This window comes from Littorina saxatilis, linkage group LG9 (genome assembly GCF_037325665.1).
Source record: "Littorina saxatilis isolate snail1 linkage group LG9, US_GU_Lsax_2.0, whole genome shotgun sequence".
In the NCBI taxonomy this organism is placed as follows: domain Eukaryota; kingdom Metazoa; phylum Mollusca; class Gastropoda; order Littorinimorpha; family Littorinidae; genus Littorina; species Littorina saxatilis.
The window spans coordinates 19,167,539-19,188,119 of record NC_090253.1 but is presented as its reverse complement, the minus strand read 5'-3'; the positions used below and the strand labels follow the sequence as shown (position 1 = coordinate 19,188,119).

The 20,581-nt window shown below is 42.3% G+C and overlaps 2 protein-coding genes across 3 annotated transcripts in view; one reads left to right on the top strand and one right to left on the bottom strand.

Moving 5' to 3' along the window:
- LOC138975527 (uncharacterized) overlaps positions 1-3,521 on the top strand; it is a 76,539-nt gene extending 73,018 nt beyond the window's left edge. For both annotated transcript variants that reach the window (XM_070348233.1, XM_070348234.1), the window contains 3 exons: positions 1-153; positions 986-1,193; positions 1,887-3,521. The exon at positions 1-153 is cut by the window's left edge and continues 501 nt beyond it. In XM_070348233.1, the coding sequence (XP_070204334.1) occupies positions 1-153; positions 986-1,193; positions 1,887-2,211 (686 nt within the window). In that variant the 3' untranslated portion in view covers positions 2,212-3,521. The remainder of the gene's footprint in view (positions 154-985; positions 1,194-1,886) is intronic.
- LOC138975528 (zinc transporter ZIP1-like) lies at positions 3,246-20,184 on the bottom strand. The gene is made up of 4 exons (XM_070348236.1): positions 19,515-20,184; positions 17,777-18,510; positions 6,905-7,009; positions 3,246-5,608 (listed from the first exon to the last, which is right to left on the bottom strand). The coding sequence occupies exons 2-4, from the start codon at positions 18,500-18,502 to the stop codon at positions 5,228-5,230; spliced, it is 1,212 nt and encodes a 403-aa protein (XP_070204337.1). The 5' UTR covers positions 18,503-18,510; positions 19,515-20,184; the 3' UTR covers positions 3,246-5,227.
- Between the last annotated feature and the right edge of the window lie 397 nt (positions 20,185-20,581).

The window sequence follows — 20,581 nt, the reverse complement described above, 5'->3', positions numbered from 1 at the left end:
ACAGCTTGCCCTTGACCGTAGGAGTGCACGTGCTGATCAACCCCTGTGACAAGGGAAGCTGCGAGGCCACCACTCCGGGTGACACGTGCAACAACCCCAACAGAGCGTCCTCCTTTGACACCTACCGATGTCACTGTCACGTCGGCTATGAAGGTGAGAGTAGTAGTTACAGTCACACAGAAAAAATATACTACTTAATGACTCAATTAAAAAAATTAAAAAGACAGAAAGACATACAGAAAGAAATAAGGAAAGAGAAAATCTGAAATTGTGTACTCTTGCTTTTTTTGGACTTAAGCGACCATAGCACGAAGGAGCTCCGATGTGCATGTTTTGATGTGTCAGCTTGCTATGATGTTCTTTTCTGTCAACAATATGCTCATCGGAACTTCCTTTTCGTCGTGAAGCCACGGCATGATCGCTTGAGTACACATGTCAGTGGTGATTGTTTGCCTCACATTTTCGAAGGGGCGTTACTCTTCCACGGCCGTGAAAATCCCGACAGAGTTATTTCTGGGTTTTGTCTATTGGAGGAAAATAAGAGGTTGACTATGACAAATTTACATCGCACAATGATTCTAGGGTATTCAAAGTACCTAAAATTGCTGAGAACACAAAAATGTTAAGACCAAAATGTCGTGCCATTTCTGGCCTTAAGTTGAGTATGAAGAAAGTAAAATAACAAGTAAAAACAGTTCCTCAAAGCGGTATTATCCTCGTGTTGTTAAACCTAGCAGTGATAATCATTTCGGTTTGAACAATATCTCGCATATATTTAATAAATACTTCACTTTGAAGAAGTGCATCGTGAGTTAAAGAAATGTGTTTTTAAATGAAAAAAATAGCTCAAAATTACCATTTTTGGAATGTTTTCCTGTTTTTAGATGAGTGGTGCGAAGGTGGACGGAAAAGTGTGCCACAATCCCCTGTTTCTTTCTGTAGATCTACAATTGAACGAAAAGAATAATTTCTTCTTTGTTTTTAGGTGAGTGGTGCGAGGTGGACACGAACGAGTGTGCCACAAACCCCTGTTTCTTCCTTGGTCACTGCCTGGACCTGGTGGGGGGCTACCGTTGTGACTTCACCATAGCTGCCAGCATCTTGGCCTTCGCCGCTGCCGCGCTCATCGTCGTTGTCGCCGTGTACTGCATCAGAAAACGCTGTCGTTCTCTGCCTGACAAGGATTATTCAGAGTGAGTTACAGTTGATGTTTGATGGAGGATGAGTGGGCCAATGAATGACTGGTCACTGGCACAAAACCAAAGAATTTCAGAAAGACGAATGGTTTAGCTTTCTAAAGAGCACAGACATTGAGTAAAGATAACCTTAATTTTTGCCCAAAATCGACCTAGCAGTTGCCCCTTGAGTCCGAAGTTGACCTTGCAAAGACTTTGCGAAGTCGTTTTACTAAAAAAACAAAAACCAGTAGTGCCAAAACTTAGTGCAGCGAGCTTCGTAAAGTAGACTTCACGAATTTGACTTCAAGTTCACCCAATTAATATGAGGCTTTAAGGGGAAAGTAGTGGGTTGGGTGAAGGCGGTAAGTTGAAGCAGGGGCGGGATGGGGCTTGCACGATTATATATATATATGCGTCCATACACCATCGCCTCATGGACAGTTGTGTTTGCACGCCAGTTCCTGGTTTTACACAGGTTTTCCATTGTTCTTTGATGATGAAAGTCGCTCGATCAGTAAATGCTTCTTTATTCTTAAGTGGCCAGGGGATTGGTTTCGTATACTTCTCTCACTTACTGTTTATCTATAAGTTCAGAATGATTATTCCCCTTTGTTGTTTGTCAGTAATGGTCTGGCCTCATTTGGTTTTGATGTCCATCGTTATTTTTCGCTCTGCATTTTTTAACTATCCCCAAATCTCGAATTTCAGGACTTCATCCACTCTGAATTTGTTCGAGGGAGCAAAACCGCAAGTGTTCCTGCACCCAGACTCTTTTCCTGCCCCCAGTACCTCGCCCATGGAATTCGCAAACAGAATGCAAGACAACGCCGTGTCGCAGGCCACCTGCGAGCTCTCGGAACTGCGACATTCTGACGGCCCATGTATGTACTGCGACAGCTGCAAGAGTGGCAACACTTTTGTCAACCCGATGTATACTGAGACCACTGATCTAGGGGAGCCTTCTGAATCAGGTTCGAGGGCTGCGACTTCTGATCTGCCGCACTCTGAGCGATGCGTGTACTGCAACCACTGATCTGCGACATTCTTCTGCATCAGGTTCTACCGCTGCGACTGCTAGAGTCTGACTTCCGTCTGACCTTTATGAACACTGTTACTTTCCTCTCAACTATAATAAATTGTACGATTACTGAACTCGGGCTTTCTTTCGAGTTATATCAATATTGCAACTGCTGAACGGTAACTCTCTTGGAAACTTAACTTGGCCTACAAATATTATTGCACCCCATGTTTGTACCTCAACTAAAAGAAAAACTACATATCCTTGTCAATTAATTATAACTTTGTTTGCCATAAAAGGCGCTCGGCATACTTTGCAGATTGATGATTTATACATTGGGGCTACGTGACAGCTACTCAAATGAGGGTGCCCCCAAAACCGACCCAGTTTAAACCTCGGGATCGAATTCAATAATGGACAGAAGAGACAAAATCCTGCAATGTTTGCATCTAAAAAGAAAAAAAGAAAATGGTTGCACTGTCAAAGTTGTGTCTTTTTTAATACGATGACTGTTGTTCACTTTCTTGCCATGCTAACTCGAGAGGCAAAAACGTTTACATTGTTCACGCGCATCAGCGACAATGTTTGGAAAACTTGACAGGCATATTTCAACTGCTGAATTGTAACTTGCTGCTGAACGATATGGATATTGCGACTGCTGAACTTCTTTTTTTATATAGCGCATAAATTGCTTTTTGTAAAGGTACTCTTATGGACGCACCCGTGTCTGTGTGTTACGTATACCACACAGCCAAACAAACAAACAAAAACAGACCAACCATAACATCAGACAAACAAAAACAGACCAACCATAACATCAGACAAACGGATAAAGATAACGAAAACAGCAACAGAGAAACAAAAACCTACTAACACTGACAACAGCAGAAAAACGAACAAACATAATTAAAGCAACACACAACACTACATTATGTATGAGTGGACACTAACACAGGCAGAAGTACGTAACAAAAACTTCCCTGTTTAAGAATTTCCTTTTGAACACTTTCCTGTTGACGACTTTCCTGTTGTGGAACACTTTACTGTTAAAAAATTTTCTTTCAAAGAATTTCTTGTGGTATATTGTACTTTTCAATACTGTTGTTGTTGTTGAAACACTTTCCTGCTTAAGACTTTCCTATCCAATACTTTCCCCCTGAAGATTTTCTCGTTGAAAAATGTACTGGACGTGACTATAGTATAATTTATACAGTCCCTACCCATGCATCGTCAAGAGCAACCAGCAGCCAACTTATCTATAGCCTTCATACTCGCGCTTCGATTTTACTTCTGTTTCTGTCTTGCATTAAAAACATTAAACAGCATAGTGTGTGTGTGTGTGTGTGTGTGTGTGTGTGTGTGTGTTTCGATTAATCGATCGGTCGATCTGTCTATGTGTGTGCGTGCATGTATTCATGTATTTCCTCCTTCTGCTCTCCCTTTCTTTCCTCTCTCTCTCTCTCTCTCTCTCTCTCTCTCTCTCTCTCTCTCTCTCTCTCTCTCTCTCTCTCTCTCTTTCTCTCTCTCTCTCATCCTTTCTTACTTGCTTTCTTACTTTACATTCTTTTTTCTTGTTCTTTATTTTATTGTTTATTTCTGTGGGTGTTTTTGTGTGTGTTCCAAGTAGCTTCGTAACATTTGAAATGGCAACTCTTCGTGATTTTACTAATGGAGTTTAATTGTGGCCGTTTCAATCGTGTTCACATTACCATACCATTGCAAAGCCAGATTATAAACCAAGCAATACACATGCGTTTCTCGTGAACACGGAATTCGTGCGAATGTCGCACTTATAAAATGCAACAAGATTACAGAAATTGTTGTTTCTATAGTTCATTTTTTCTCTAAGTTGAGTATGAGGAATGGAAAATAACATGTAAAACAGTTCCTCAAAACGGTATTATCCTTGTTTTGTTAACCCTAGCAGAAATAATTATTTCGGTTTGAACAATAGGCTATATCACATACTTTAATATACTGATTTGAAAAAGTGTATCGTGAGTGAGCAAAATGTGTTTTGAAAGGAAATAATAGCTCAAAATGACCACTTGTTTGATAGATAATCTTCCAAACGCCCACTCTCAAAAACAATATCATACAATACACACGGTTTAAAAAGCGGAACTTCCCACTTTACAGCAAGATCATTTGATTTATCTGTAATTGTACACACTGTGTTTTAAATTTGTACACGAGGATAATATTTCCTTGATAAAAGAGAAACTAAACACTTATATAAATTAATGAAATACAATTTTAAACATGTAATATCAATAGGTTTCAAAGAGAATAAAACATTCCCATACAGTTGAATGCCGAGGCATAAGAAACATGTTCATATTCTTACACTAATGTCCAAATAATCACAGTAATTAAATCAAAATTAGAAGCAGATAAACTGTTAGGAAACCAGACGAGTCTTTCGCCGAGAAAAAATGACGCTCGTAGTACTAACGTCTACCCTCATTTGCTTTTCTCTTTGGCAATATCCTGCAAAATCGAACCCGAAAATTTAGAAAAATCGAAATAATTGCAAACTTTATCATACATGTAAATGCCACTTGCTTTTACCATACCCCCTCACTTTTACAATCATGCCAGTTGGACGTAGGACATAAAAATCACTGATGCAAAACAAGACAGTTGCGACGCCACAAGCACCGGAGTGTCTTAAATCAACACGGAAAAGTAAAGAACCTGATCTCCCCGTTGTTCATATTATATTCAGATACTTATTTCAGTTCAGTTTCAAGTTCCATGCGTCACTGGGGCACAAGTGCGAGGACACTTCGAAATTGCAATCACCTCTATCTCAATATCCGTGTCCAGCAGTTTCACATAATGCATGCTGACAAAACCCACGACAGACGCGGAAACTTTCAGAAAGAACTGCTTAAAGTAGCATAAGCATGACCATTTGTTTTTATTCGTGCTCGCTTACATTCTACACAACAACCTTAACCCTTCTCCTGCCTGTTTGAAGAGACACTGATCGGATCGAGATGACACTTCGAAACAGTGTATGCAGATCTCAATCCGTGTCCAGAAGTTTCACACCAGCCATGCAGGCGAACCCCACGACAGCCACGAACAATTTCAGCATCACCACCCACGTTTTCATGCCGCTGTCGTGACTGTGAGCGAACTGCTGGCCCAGAATCTCAAAGAACGTGACGTACAGAAACGTCCCGGTCGCCAACGCCTGCAGAACGCTCGACGCAAGCAACTGCGCACGCTCGTCCACGTGACCGGAAGTGACGCCCATGCCGATGCCGATGCCGATTGGTGAGATGAAGGCGAAGAGGAACATGAACACCCAGGGTCGTTTAGCGTTGCGAGGGGAAGAGGCGGCAAGCTCCAGTCCCAGACAGAACGCCACCAAGGATTTATGAATGGAGATTGCCAGTAAGACCTGAAAAAAACACTCATGAAATTAAAAGGACTTTACAACCACACACACACACTCACACACAAAAACAGACTGTCGAGATATCTAGACTCGATCGGAGCAATACACAGACACAGCAGGAATACGGGCTTTTAACAATATCTTCTTCTCCGTGTAAGTGATCTTTCCGGGCTTTAATTTTCACCCAATAAGAGCATTCTTCCACCTGGACACACACCCAAAAGATCACCAGCCTAGCTGATTGCTTCCTGTGCAGAGCAACTTTTCGTATTCATTCGCAGATTTTGATTCTTAAGATCTCTCTCTCTCTCTCTCTCTCTCTCTCTCTTGTTTGGATATGTGTGGGTTTTCCTTTGTATGGCTGAATGGTGGTGTTGTTCATGAAAAAGCTTTTCTGCGTGCGTTTAGACAGCGTTTGATTGACTGCTATAAGCAGGAATGGTTTGGTAAGATAATGGAAAGTGATAGATTTTCAACGTATAGTTCGTTCAAGTCTTTATTGCAGCCGGAAAAATACCTAACAGATATCACACTTACTAAATTTAGAAACATTTTTGTCAAACTACGCCTAGGTATTATTGACCTGAATGGAAACAAACGCTATAGTGCTGTACCAAACACGTGCCCGTTTTGTCCTGCTGTGGAAAACGAAATACATTTTCTGCTACATTGCCCAAAATACCAGGATCTACGTGTAAAATATATTTTGAAATATTTCACTGACAATGTACATGTACCACCCTTGATTTTTCTGCTACAAAATGAGAGTATATACATTAATAGAGCTGTAGCCATGTATTGTTATTATGCCATGAAAACACGTGATGAAGAAATTTCAAACAGGCAATTGTTGCTATGACTGATACTTTGAGACAAAATTTGTAAATTTTCGTGCCACGATATATATTTTTCTTGTTCCTGTACAACCATGAAATTTTGTTGTGGATTTTTATTCCTATTTCTTCCTGTGTCTTTTGTAAACCCCCATGCGTATATGCCGGTGGCCTCGCATTAAATTTCCTGAGTTCCTGAGTTCCTGAGTTCTCTCTCTCTCTCTCTCTCTCTCTCTCTCTCTCTCTCTCTCTCTCTCTCTCTCTCTTTCTTCCTTTCGGTGTTTACCTGTTTTATTTTATTTATTTATTTATTTATTTGTTTATTTACTTTTGTCTTTGTGTTTTGTTGACTTGTCAGTCTCTCTCTGTAGATATGTTTTTATTAATTTTAATTACATTTACTTTTCTATCTTTTTTATTGCTTTGTTGAGTTTTTATCAACAGACATTATTTATCACACACTCACCCCCCATACGTCAGCATCAGTTTCCTGCAGGCCTACGGCTAGGCCGTCGAAGATAGTGTGAAAAGATAGAGCCACAAGCAGCAGAAGGGCTCGCATCACCGACATCTGTGTAGGAATTTTCGAATGTAAATTGGATTAAACATATATACGATACCAACACATGCACTGTCAGTCCGTCGAAAACAATGTGGAAGGATATGGCCACGAGCAGTAGAAGAGCTTTCATCACAGACATATGTGACCCTACAGGCTTATAACTCAAACAGTTTTCGCTCTTTTCTAAAACGGTTTTCACCACTGGATAGAGCATGAAAATGTAAAAATATGAAAATCATGCAAAGGTGACATGCGACTCATTCCGTGGTGGAGGGTCACAAATGTGTATGAATAGTTGAATGTGAACTGGGTTAAACATATACGGTACCAACACATGCACTGCAAGTCCGTCCAAAAGAAAGTGTGGAAGGAAAGGGCAAAGGGCAGAAAAAGGGCTGAGGAGGACCACGAGAACGAGAAGGGCTCGCATCTACTACATGACTTTTTGTGTGTAAGAATAGTTTGATGTAAACGTGTTAAACATATACGATACCAACACATGCACAGCCGGTCCGTCCAAAAAAAAGTGTGGAAGGAAAGGGCAAAGGGCAGAAAAAAGAGCTCATAACACCGAAATGTGTGTAGCGATTGTAACCTAAGTTAAGTCCAGCAGCATGCTACAAGAAGTTATCTTAAGTCGTAAATGTGTCAGAGTTGACCAAGGTTGTTGATGATAATTAGTTTTAACGTTCTCTTTGAACCAATTGGCCTATTTTGGGACAGGTAGAGTTGATATGCTTTATGGGGGGACAGGACACTGGACAGACATGCAAACAGAGAACACATATGATCGTGTTATAGATTTGGAAGTCTGTTGTTGCGATATTTCAAAATGGGGATGGAAGTAAAGATTTTGTTGGGGTTGTTGCCATAGTGTACGCGAAATATAGTTGGAGTGGAGCGGTTTTGTAGGCTTATTTTGCTTTTTATTTATGTAAAATATTTTTCAGACCTTTGGATAATGCCAAAATAATGTAATAAAGAACTGGCTGAATAAGTAAATAAATACGTAACTAGACACATAAAAAGAATTATTAGCCAAATAAGAATATTAAATATAACTTGCTAAAATAATATATCAGAATGGGGAACTTAAGTTCAGGTAGGAGGGCGGTGTTTGTGATTTAGTGATTTAGCCTTGTTTGAATAGAGCTATATGATAGGTGTTGTAGGCGCTTTGGTTGTTGGGCGTGGGAGGGGGGAGGGTCGGTGGGAGAGAGGGTTCAGGGGTGGGAAGGAGGAGAGGGTATGAAGTTTTCAAAACAGATGTCCTATTTCAGCCTTATGTATTGAGAGACACAGGGTGTATGCTGGCTTCCATTGAAGCGTGCAATGTTTATCTAAAAACTCATGGGGTTTCAGTTTGTGTTCGTTGACAAGGGTGTGTAGGTTGCGGAAATCTTGTTGGAGTAATTGGCAGCGGTCAAAGAGGTGTAAAAAAGATATTAGCTTTCCACGTTCACAGAGACGGGGAAAGAACTTGTGAGCGCATCCAACCGTGCGAATTCTGCAGAGTATTTTACGGAGGGGGGTGGGGAGTGTATGCCTGTTTTGTTTTGTTTGTCGGGGCAGAATAAGCCAACCATGGGCATCGCCTTCTGTTTCTAATTCTGTTTCCCAGTGACGCCAGGCAACTTTGGCCATTTTGTGTTTTGCTTCCGTCTTTGTTAATTTGAGGTCATGAAATTCTGCTTGATCTGTGACAGACTCTTTTGCTGCTCTGTCAACCAGATCATTGCCTCTGGAACAGAACTGACCCTTATGTACATCCCCTCACACACAGGGATCAGAGGTAATGATATAGTTTTGGAGAATGTGGATTTTGTGCTGCTCTACTCGTTGAGTTAGCCATGGGGAAAACAAGAAACAGAAGAATCACAAGAGACACATGATGTATGTCTGTGTTTTCACTTTGAACATATCCATTATAAATTTTGCATTGCCTTGCCAAGGCCAACTATTTCAGTCTCTGTAAGATCTCTGACACCTAGTGTGGTGAGTGTGAGGAGAGCGGGGCTTGGTTGTGAGTCACATTCTTGCCGGTTATGTTTTTGTATACCTTGGACATGCATTCCAGGAGGTAACCAGGGTTTTGTTTGAACTGGGCATCGACAATTACAGTCATTATTTGCCCCAGAAAACAATGCAGCCCCTGGTCTTCTCTTTCAGGACTTTCCTGTCTAGTGCGGATTTTTTCCATAGCAAGAGTGGCCAGTTCCAGCTCTGCTTGGTTTCTTTTCATTTTGTCCTGTTCAATGGCCAGGGAGATTTGCTGGCCAATGCTGGCTTCAATTTTTGTCAGCACCTTCTGTGCAATTTCATCTTCTTGCTTTTGAGCTAGTTTGTGTTTTGCGGCTGTAAGGCACGCCTTTTGTTTTAGGAGTTCTGCTTTGTCTTTAGTGATTTTTTTGTGGAGAGCCTGCGGCTGTTCGTCAGGTAGAGCCTGTGTTTGTTTGGTGGTAACAGTGGATTTATATGAAAGGCGACGTCTAGGAGCTGGTCTTGGATGAGAATCCTGTTTGTTCACTGCTTCCCCTAGTGATTTGGGGTTTGCAATGAATGCAAATGTGGGTTTGAGGGACTCTTCTCTTCTGTAAAAGTCATCATGTATCATAGCAAGGTCAGTTTCGGCATGCTTGGCCATCAGTTTAGTTTCATTTTCTGTGAGAAGTTCGTTTTTACATTTAGTCAAGTTTTGACTAAATGTTTTAACATAGAGGGGGAATCGAGACGAGGGTCGTGGTGTATGTGTGTGTGTCTGTCTGTCTGTCTGTGTGTGCGTGTGCGTGTGTGTAGAGCGATTCAGACCAAACTACTGGAGGCAGGTTTCATGGTATTAGGCCATTTTGATAGTCTCAGATTTGCTTAGTCTTTTAAATCCATATCTGTAAGAATCTGCTGTATTTGTTGTATTAACATGCAAACTAGTTGTTGTTTAAATACTTTTTTGAAAATAAAAGTTGAAATTTTTGATAATGTGTTTATTTATGTGCGTGTGAATGGTGGCGATCGTCAAAATACGGACGGATGAATTTACTTTTGCCACAGCATCACTAAACAAAGAACTAAATTCCAACACACACATGCACAAGTATCAATGCTGTGGTGGTTGAGAGTGCCAGAACACATTGAAATGATTGTTTTTCAACAACAATCGATATCCATAACACAAATTCTAACTTATACTAGCTCCGCAAAAAATTTTTTATGGGGATTGGGATCTGTCCGTCGGCATAGCGATATCAAGAGCATCGAAACTAATTGTGATTTCACAGGACAAAAACACAAGTTTACCTAATTTTGTATACTGTAAATACAAGTTTGTGCACCCTTGAAGTGAGTTATTATGTTGCCGAGGTCAATTTGCCCTTGATCGACGCACGGTGACCCGAGTTTCAAAGTTGCGATCCAATCCGTCTAAACAATGTAGCGATCGCCACATTTTTCTTTTCATTCAAAAACTAACCGTTTGGGGAGGAAGTGACGTCACGTTGTTTTACGTTGACGCTCGCGCTCGACAGAAAAAGACCGCAACAGTTTTTCAGTTAAAAAAATCGCAAAGTAATTACATTTTCTGAGGTTTTCTAGTGTCCGTCTAGTAACAATCGCTACTCTAGCGATCGCCACTGAGTGTTGAAGTCACATTTAACTCCATTTTCGACTGTTTTAAGAAACTATTTTGACGCTCAATCGTCACGTTTCAGTGTCGAAACACGTACTGTGCATTTGCAATCAGCCGGTGTGTCCAAACTGAAATGCGAGTGATGCCTCGATTTGTGGCGATCGCTCACGTGGTTGACGGACAGAAATACCTTCTTAGGGGGTAGGGGAACAGTTACTCCTCCATACAATAATGGTGTTTACAAATGATTGCAAACTTGTCTCTTTATAAACTGTTCAGACATGTCTTCTCTTCAATAATTTTCAGTTTTGCTCGGTTTGTTAATCAGGAGCACCCTGCAGTAAATGTTTCATTTGTGACAATGCTCGAAATGTTGACGTAATTCCAATGCCCATATCCTTCTCTTGTTACCTCATCTAGCCAAAACCATTGAAGATAGAAAGACATTTATTGAACAAACTAGATGCACAACACCAGTCTTAACACGTTTTGTTCTTACATGTATATGAAAATATTGATGGCCATGGAATGGTTTGAAAAAAAAGACGGTTTTTTCCTTCAAAACGGTCTAGGTCTGCCGGAAGTCGTATTTTTTCAAACCATTCATTTGAGGATCAATATTTTGATATACATACAAGAACAAAACTTGTTAAAGATGATGTGTTGCATATTTTTTGTTCAATAAATGTCTTTCTATCTTCAACGGTTTTGGCTATATGAGCTATATGCATGCATAGGATGACCGTATTGCTTTTTTTGCGTTTTCAGGGTATGCCGCTTTGCGCCTGGTTTTTACATTTAGTCAAGTTTTGACTAAATGTTTTAACGTAGAGGGGGGAATCGAGACGAGGGTCGTGGTGTATGTGCGTGTGTGTGTGTGTGTGTGTGTGTGTGTGTGTGTGTGTGTGTGTGTGTGTCTGTCTGTGTGTGTGTAGAGCGATTCAGACTAAACTACTGGACCGATCTTTATGAAATTTTACATGAGAGTTCCTGGGTATGATATCCCCATACGTTTTTCTCATTTTGTTGATAAATGTCTTTGATGACGTCATATCCGGCTTTTCGTGAAAGTTGAGGCGGCACTGTCACGCCCTCATTTTTCAACCAAATTGGTTGAAATTTTGGTCAAGTAATCTTCGACGAAGCCCGGACTTTGGTATTGCATTTCAGCTTGGTGGCTTCAAAATTAATTAATGACTTTGGTCATTAAAAATCTGAAAATTGTAAAATAAATATTTTTTTTATAAAACGATCCACATTTACGTTCATCTTATTCTCCATCATTTGCTGATTCCAAAAACATATAAGTATGTTATATTTGGATTAAAAACAAGCTCTGAAAATTAAATATATAAAAATTATTATCAAAATTAATTTGTCAAAATCAATTTAAAAACACTTTCACCTTATTTCTTGTCGGTTCCTGATTCCAAAAACATATAGATATGATATGTTTGGATTAAAAACACGCTCAGAAAGTTAAAACGAAGAGAGGTACAGAAAAGCGTGCTATCATTCTCAGCGCAACTACTACCCCGCTCTTCTTGTCAATTTCACTGCCTTTGCCGTGAGCGGTGGACTGACGATGCTACGAGTATACGGTCTTGCTGCGTTGCATTGCGTTCAGTTTCATTCTGTGAGTTCGACAACTACTTGACTAAATGTTGTATTTTCGCCTTACGCGACTTGTTAGATATAAATAAGGACCAGGACTATAAAAAAATTACTGTTTTTAGTTGTAACAAACTCACTTTGTTGGAAAAACATGTCCTTTGAATTGTGTGCCAACATTTATTTTGTAGAATTTGAGTGTGTAAATAGTAAATTGCTGAACACAATACTGTGAAACCTGCCTGGACTGATATTTATTAAATTTGACATGAGAGTTCCTGGGAATGATATCCCCGGATATTGTTTTCTTTTTTTCGATGAATACCTTTGATGACGTCATATCCGGCTTTTTGTAAAAGTTGAGGCGGCACTGTCACATCCTCATTTTTCAATAAAATTGATTGAAATTTTGGCCAAGCAATCTTCGACGAAGGCCGGACTTCGGTATTGCATTTCAGCTTGGTGGCTTAAAGATTAATTTATGACTTTGGTCATTAAAAATCTAAAAATTGTAAAAAAAAAACCACATTTTTATAAAACGATCCAAATTTACGTTCATCTTATTGTTCATTATTTTCTGATTCCAAAAACATATAACTTTGTTATATTTGGATTAAAAACAAGCTCTGAAAATTAAAAATATAAAAATTATGATCAAAATTAAATTTTCGAAATCAATTTAAAAACACTTTCATCTTATTCCTTGTCGGTTCCTGATTCCAAAAACATATAGATATGATATGTTTGGATTAAAAACACGCTCAGAAAGTTAAAACGAAGAGAGGTACAGAAAAGCGTGCTGTCCTTCTCAGCGCAACTACTACCCCGCTCTTCTTGTCAATTTCACTGCCTTTGCCACGAGCGGTGGACTTACGATGCTACGAGTATACGGTCTTGCTGAAAAATTGCATTGCGTTCAGTTTCATTCTGTGAGTTCGACAGCTTGACTAAATGTTGTATTTTCGCCTTACGCGACTTGTTGGCTTTTCTCAAAGCTTCTGAGAAAGGAATGTAAGAGCAGGCCCTGATTTTGTTTGCCCGTTGTCTGAGTTTGTACTCGGGGCACCCAAGGTATGCCGCCGAGTGATCCCCGAGACAGTTAATGCAGTGTTTGGGGTTGGTACAAGAGCTGACAGGGTGGCTGTCCTTAGACCCACATCTGGGACAGACGTGGGCTTTGGATCGGCACTGGTCTTTCGAATGCCCGAACCGGTTGCACTTGACACAGCGCCTCACAGGAGCCACAAAAGGAGTGACGCGAAACTCCTGGTTCTCGAGGCGGACTGTGTCAGGCAACACGGCCGTCAGGAAGGTCAGCCTTACTGCCGATGAAGAGGAGCCATCCTTGTTGGTAAGGCGCCGGGCAACCTTTACCAACCCAGTCTGACCCCCATCAGCTGTGACGGTGACGAACTCCATGTGTACCATGTCATCGTTGGTGTGTGACCGATCAACACCTTTGATCACTCCTTCTGTAGTTGGGACGGGGATGGAACATTTAATTGGAATGCCGTTTAGAGTTTTCATGTTTGCGAGCTGTTGTTGTTGTTTTGAGCCGTGGCAGCCTATCAGCCATTTGTTTTGGGGTAATGGGCGAATGAGCAGGACTTCCCCTACGACATGTTTGATCTGCTTATTTCTTCCCAAACAGAGGCCACTGAAGGTTGCAGGGCCTGTTTTGAGGTCCTCAAGGATGCATGGAAATTGGAGGAACACTGGTTTTGTTTGATCTGGTTTGATTATCTTTCCAGTCTGATGGGTTTTCTTTCGTCTGTTTGTTTTGGTTTGGGCGTTACCGCCTTCGCTTGTCTGAGCAGAAGTCTTGACCGACAGTTCCGGTTCGGCTGTTTTTTGTTTATGCGAAAGGTTTTTGCGTTTGCGGGCTGTGTGAAACACCTCGTCATTGTCCGTTGTCTCTGAGGTAGAGTCAGACTGACAATGAGGCTGATCTGAGCAGACGCTCTCAGTACGTGGACGCTTGCAGGGTGAGAATGAGTGGCTAATTGGGGATTCAAAATAACCTTGCGGGTATCCTTTGTCAAAGTTTGGTAGGGAGGACAGCCTCCCGCGGTTCAGGGTGTTGCTTTCAAGGAGAAGCGCTGCACCAGTGGTTTTTGTTTTCTTCCCCTTATGTGGGGTTCGCTTTGTTACGCATGCTCGCGCCGCGCCCCGTGGGGTCTGCGCTCCGTGCTGGAGGCGCCGGAAACGGATTGCTACTCTGTGGGAGATTGCCAAACCCACTACCTTTTGTTCCCTTGCCAGAAGCGTCTGGTTCGGGAGCATCAGGTTGAGTAACCACCATCCCTCCGGGAGGAGAAGATGACGCGAGAGGACCCGCGTCAGCCATGCGCCTAGCAGAGCGGAACTAAAGAGAACAACAGACAAGAGTTGGGTTCGTTGCACCCCCTTCTTCTGACCTAAACACAAGTTACAAAGCGGAGATAGGCGTGAGGAAAACCATATACACATACATGTTAGACCAGAAAATGAGAAAACAAAATAACAAAACAATGACAAAATAAACGAAATAAAGGGATGTCTAATAAAGAATACGGGACTAAATGAGTAAATCAAGCAATAACTACAACAAACAACAACAACAGGAGTGAGGCCTGACCACACGGGCACGGCTTCGGGGACGAAAAACAAACACTCAAACACACACAAAACGGAAGACTATGAGGTCAGAGAGAGGATAGAAAGGTTCTAGCTTGGCTTACCGACTTTAACTTCAATGACTCCGTGAGATCCCGAATACAACACCACGTAAACATGCACAAACAGGCACAAACAGGCACAAATATGTCAAGGGAATCAGACGGAATCCAGGCGCACTGAAGAACAGCACAGGTAAACAGTGTTTAGGTTTTGAGGGAAACACCACGAACACAAGGAACAGGAGATCCACGTGAAAACGAAAAACAGGCAAAAAAGCGTCTGCGTTCCGCGGCGAACAGGAGATCTAGGAAACACAGAGCAATATCTCCAGGATCACACAAACACCACAGAAACACAACAACTACACTACAGCACAGTGATGCAGAGGACCAACATCCACATGAAACACAGATACTGTAGCAAAACGGGTGATCACTCTTTGCGCTTCAGCCAACACACGGTTGTGAGAAGAATACCAAAGTGTGTGTGAGATTTCCGTACCACTGTTGCTATAGTTATCGTTGTTGTTGTTCTTGTTTTCATTTGTTTAAATATCATGCATTTACAATATTGTCCGCCACATTACTCGTTTGTTTCTAAGAGCACATTTATAAGTTTCTCTTGTTGTGCTCTAATTACAACTTTCAATTACGTATTTGTATTTATGCAACTGAATTAAAAAAAACCTGTTTAAACCAAAGTGTGTGAGGGGAAAGGTGGCGTTAAGTGGATGATGGGGAAAGTTTGTTTGTTTGCTTAACGCCCAGCCGACCACGAAGGGCCATATCAGGGCGGTGCTGCTTTGACATATAACGTGCACCACACACAAGACAGAAGTCGCAGCACAGGCTTCATGTCTCACCCAGTCACATTATTCTGACACCGGACCAACCAGTCCTAGCACTAACCCCATAATGCCAGACGCCAGGCGGAGCAGCCACTAGATTGCCAATGTTAAAGTCTTAGGTATGACCCGGCCGGGGTTCGAACCCACGACCTCCCGATCACGGGGCGGACGCCTTACCACTAGGCCAACCGTGCCGGTCCGATGGGGCAAGTGAGAAAGACGCAATGGAGGTATAGTCAAGAAGAAATAATAATAATAATAATGCAAACTTTTATAGCGCTATTCTAGAAAAATGTCTACTCTTAGCGCTTTACAATACATACATCGACAAGCATACTATACACGCACAGGCAAAGAAACCGACCAAACATAACCAACAAACTATACATGCACAGGCAAAGAAAGCGACCAAACATACAATACACGCACAGGCAAGATAACGACCAAACATAAACAAACATACTATGACCAAACATAACCAACATACTATACGCGCGCAGGCAAAGAGAACAATCAGCACATGTAATAATTACTGACAACTAATAATGCAGGCATACAATGACAGTCCAATACACAGCCTAAGCACAAGAACCACAGTAGGCTTAAAACGTGTCAACGGTACTATTTACACACACACAAACAGTGCTGACACAAAGCGCAGAAAATATATATACACGTTATTTTAGGCGCTAGGTAGGGGGTGAGGTGGGGCGGGATGGGGTGGGTGGGGAGATGCTGGAGGGGAAATCACTTGCGCTGAAAGAGGTGTGTTTTGAGATTTGTCTTGAATGTAGTGAGAGAATCTGTGTGTCTGAGAGGCAGTGGTAATCTATTCCAGGTCACAGGGGCTTGATAGGCGAAGGACCTCTCGCCACATGTCTTTGTTTGCACTGTGGGGAGTCGGAAGAGTCGAGTGTCGGCGGCGGAGCGAAGCTGACGAGAGGGGGTGTAGAGATTGAGGAGTTCTGACAAGTATTCTGGGGCAGAACCAGAAACGACGGCAAAAGAAAGAGAGGAGAGTTTGTATTCGATCCTTTTAGTGATTGGCAGCCAGTGTAGAGAGTGAAGAAGGGGTGTGGCGTGTTCATACTTGGAAGATTTGAAGACCAGGCGGGCAGCGTTATTTTGGATCCTTTGAAGTCTATCTAAAAGGTACTTAGGGAGACCGGCCAGAAGAGAATTGCAATAATCTATCTTTGAGAGGACTAAAGAACACACTAACGTTTTGGTTGCATCAGCGGTGAGGTAGTGACGGACTGAACTAATCTTGCGCAGCTCTAGATAGGCGGACTTGCAGATGTTAGAGATGTGTTTTTGGAAAGAGAGAGTTGGATCGAGAGTGACGCCAAGGCTGCGGACAGACGGAGAAAAAGAGATAGGTAGTTCGTTGACAGTGAGAGAGGCAGGAAGAGAAGGGTGATTGAGAAATTTCTTGGGACAGGCCAGCATAACTTCGGTTTTGTCACTATTTAACTGGAGTTTGTTTAAAGACATCCAATCACTGAGGTCCGCAATGCAATCCTGTGTCCGAGATACCAGATCGTCAACTTCAGCAAGGGGGGCAGACTGATGAAGCTGTGTATCATCAGCGAAACTCTCGTGCGACAACGCATGGCGACTGATAACATTGGACACAGGGGAGGCATATAGAACGAAAAGTATGGGGCCAAGCACGGACCCTTGCGGGACACCGTATTGGAGAGCTGAAAGTTGAGATTTGATGCCGTTGACACAAACGGTCTGCGTCCGGTTAGTAAGGTACGAACGAACGAAAGACAAAATAAAAAGTGAGACACACAAACCGACGGGCATATACAAAGACAGACAAAAGGACAACTAGAGAATGTGTAACAAAGATAGGTATTGCTAACATCATTGCTAGCATCATTCCACCGCCCCACATGTGCCCTCGTCAAGCACAATTGGTACTATTTCAGAGCGAGGAATTCGGCAAACCAGGCAGACAGACAGACAGACAAACACACAGACAGACAGGCAGACAGACAGAAGAACGGACAATCAGACAGAGAGAACCAACCTGTGAGATGCTGGACGGGTCACATGAAGTAGACGCCATCGGGCTGTGATGATGATGCTGATGCTCCTGCTCCGCCAGGTCGTGCGCATGCGCATGACCTTGACCTTGACCTTGAACCGACCTTCGAACCTCCGATCCTGTGGAAGGGGTCCTGATCTCTACGGCCGAAATAAGCTTCTGACGCTCACCCTCTTCAGTTTCCGTTTTCGGACGGCCATTGACAAATGAAGAATTAACTTCTTCACTGTTTCCAACGTGCCTAGATTCAGGCACAGTACCGTAATTGGCACTACCCATACTACGCGGAGCTGAATACACAATCGCAGGCGATCCCTTCGCTGTAGTAGAGTCCACCCTTTGAGCATCACCCATTCCATTTCCTCTCGTGAACGAAATCACAGCAAAGCCGATCTTCTCCACAAAAGCTACGAGGAACAACCCCACCGCTGCCAAGGCCTCGTAGACAGGAAAGTCCACGTCTAATCCGACCTCCTTTTTATAGTCCTCAAACTCCTCTCTGCCTTCCGCGAGGAGGTGCAGAAGACATGTCCCCAGGAAGACGCCTCCAGCGAAGCAGTTGAGGACGTCCAGGACGATCTTCCTGCGTGGAGAGGCTGAGGCGCTGAGTGTGCCTCGATGATGGAGCCAGATCGGAAGCCATCCGAAGACGACGGTGAGAGCGAACAGGATGATGATGGCTACGCCTTTCGTTACCTTGGGATCCATGGGTTAGTCTGTTGGGAGGTTTGAATTTATTAGGCTGCAATGCGTTCAGTGATGTCGTTTCGTTAAACTTACACATGGTTGGGGCTACTTTAACTTTTGGTTTGTTTAAAAGAACATACTTTTTAAATCTTCTTTTTTTTAAAGAAGATATAATCTGTACAGTTTCTTATTTCAAAGATATACTTTATTGAATATGTACAGTTTCCTTCTTTTTTATCAAAATAATTGCCTCCCTTGAATATTATTTGTGAAACATTCTGAGGAAAAAAGAGTTCTACTTCAAAGCAATGCAATCAAGAACATTTGGTAGACAACGTGTGAAGAGAACTTTTTTTCTTTATTTTTTTTTGGGTGGTTGGGGTGAGGGATGTCACTATGCAATTTTACTGTTTGAAAAAAAAAAGAAAAAAAGAAAATCAATGAAACGTATTTTTCAAATGAATAGATCCCTTAATTAGGCATGGTTGAAAGTCAAAGGGGTTCCGTGCACCTGGATGTGAGAAGAGAGATAAGGGGGGGGGGGGGGGACACAGACACACAGATGCTAAGTGAGGGGGTCGTAAGGGGGGGGGGGAGAGAGAGAGAGAGAGAGAGAGACAGACAGACAGACAGACAGACAGACAGACAGGCAGACAGAGACAGAGACAGAGATCAAGTCAAATCAAATCAAATCAAATCAAATTTATTTTACGAGGGTTGTGGCATAAGCAATATAAACAAGCTTCTATTCAACCAGCCCTCGCCCAGAGGGGGGGGAGAGAGAGAGAGAGAGAGAGAGAGAGAGAGAGAGAGAGAGAGAGACAGACAGACAGACAGACAGACAGACAGACAGACAGACAGATGACAGACACAGACACAGACAGAGACAGAGAGACAGTGAGACACAGAGAGAGAAAGACAGACAGAGAGACAGACAGACAGAGAGAGACAGAGAGAGGGGGGAGGGAGAGAGAGAGAGAAGGAGAGAGAAAAATGAGAGAGCTAGTAAGCATTACCGTTTAATTATACTTACCTCTCGCGCTAGTATGGCCGCGTCAGTGGCTACGTTGATGAATCTGGTACTCTACTGCTTGCAACAATGCTGTATGTATAAGCCAAGTCAACGTATTTCTTGCCAGCGAATAATGCCAAGTAATAACTTTACTCCACAAATAATACTCACATGATCCCGGACCAGGAACATTTCCCTAGAAATGTATTATGCACATGTATATATATACGCGCTTTGCAAAGCTGAACGTAATAATCTTCCTTGTTCGCTGTCTGGTTATCTCAACGTGACTTTATCGAGTGTTGTTTTACTCATCCCATTGTTATCCTGAAGCCCGCATTTCCGCATGGAATATGGGTGGCCGAGTGGTAACGCACTTGCGCTCGGAAGCGAGAGGTTGCGAGTTCGACCCTGGGTCAGGGCGTTAGCAATTTTCTCCCCCCTTTCCTCACCTAGGTGGTGGGTTCGAGTGCTAGTCTTTCGGATGAGACGAAAAACCGAGGTCCCTTCGTGTACACTACATTGGGGTGTGCACGTTAAAGATCCCACGATTGACAAAAGGGTCTTTCCTGGCAAAATTGTATAGGCATAGATAAAAATGTCCACCAAAATACCCGTGTGACTTGGAATAATAGGCCGTGAAAAGTAGGATATGCGCTGAAATGGCTGCGATCTGCTGGCCGATGTGAATGCGTGATGTATTGTGTAAAAAAATTCCATCTCACACGGCATAAATAAATAAATCCCTGCGCCTTGAATATGTGTGCGATATAAATTGCATAAAAAATTATAAAAAAAAAATCCCTGCGCTTAGAACTGTACCCACGGAATACGCGCGATATAAGCCTCATATTGATTGATTGATTGATTTCCGTGCACACGTGTAGGCTTACCGATGCGTTGAATTCAACATGCATGCGCACTCACACGTCAACGCGCGCAGACAAACAGATACAATGACAAAGATATAATAACAATGCCAAGTAATAACTTTACTCCACAAATACTCACATGATTCAAGACCAGGAAACATTTTCCACCTACGCCCAAACAAACGCACAAGCACGCACATTACACGCACGCACGTA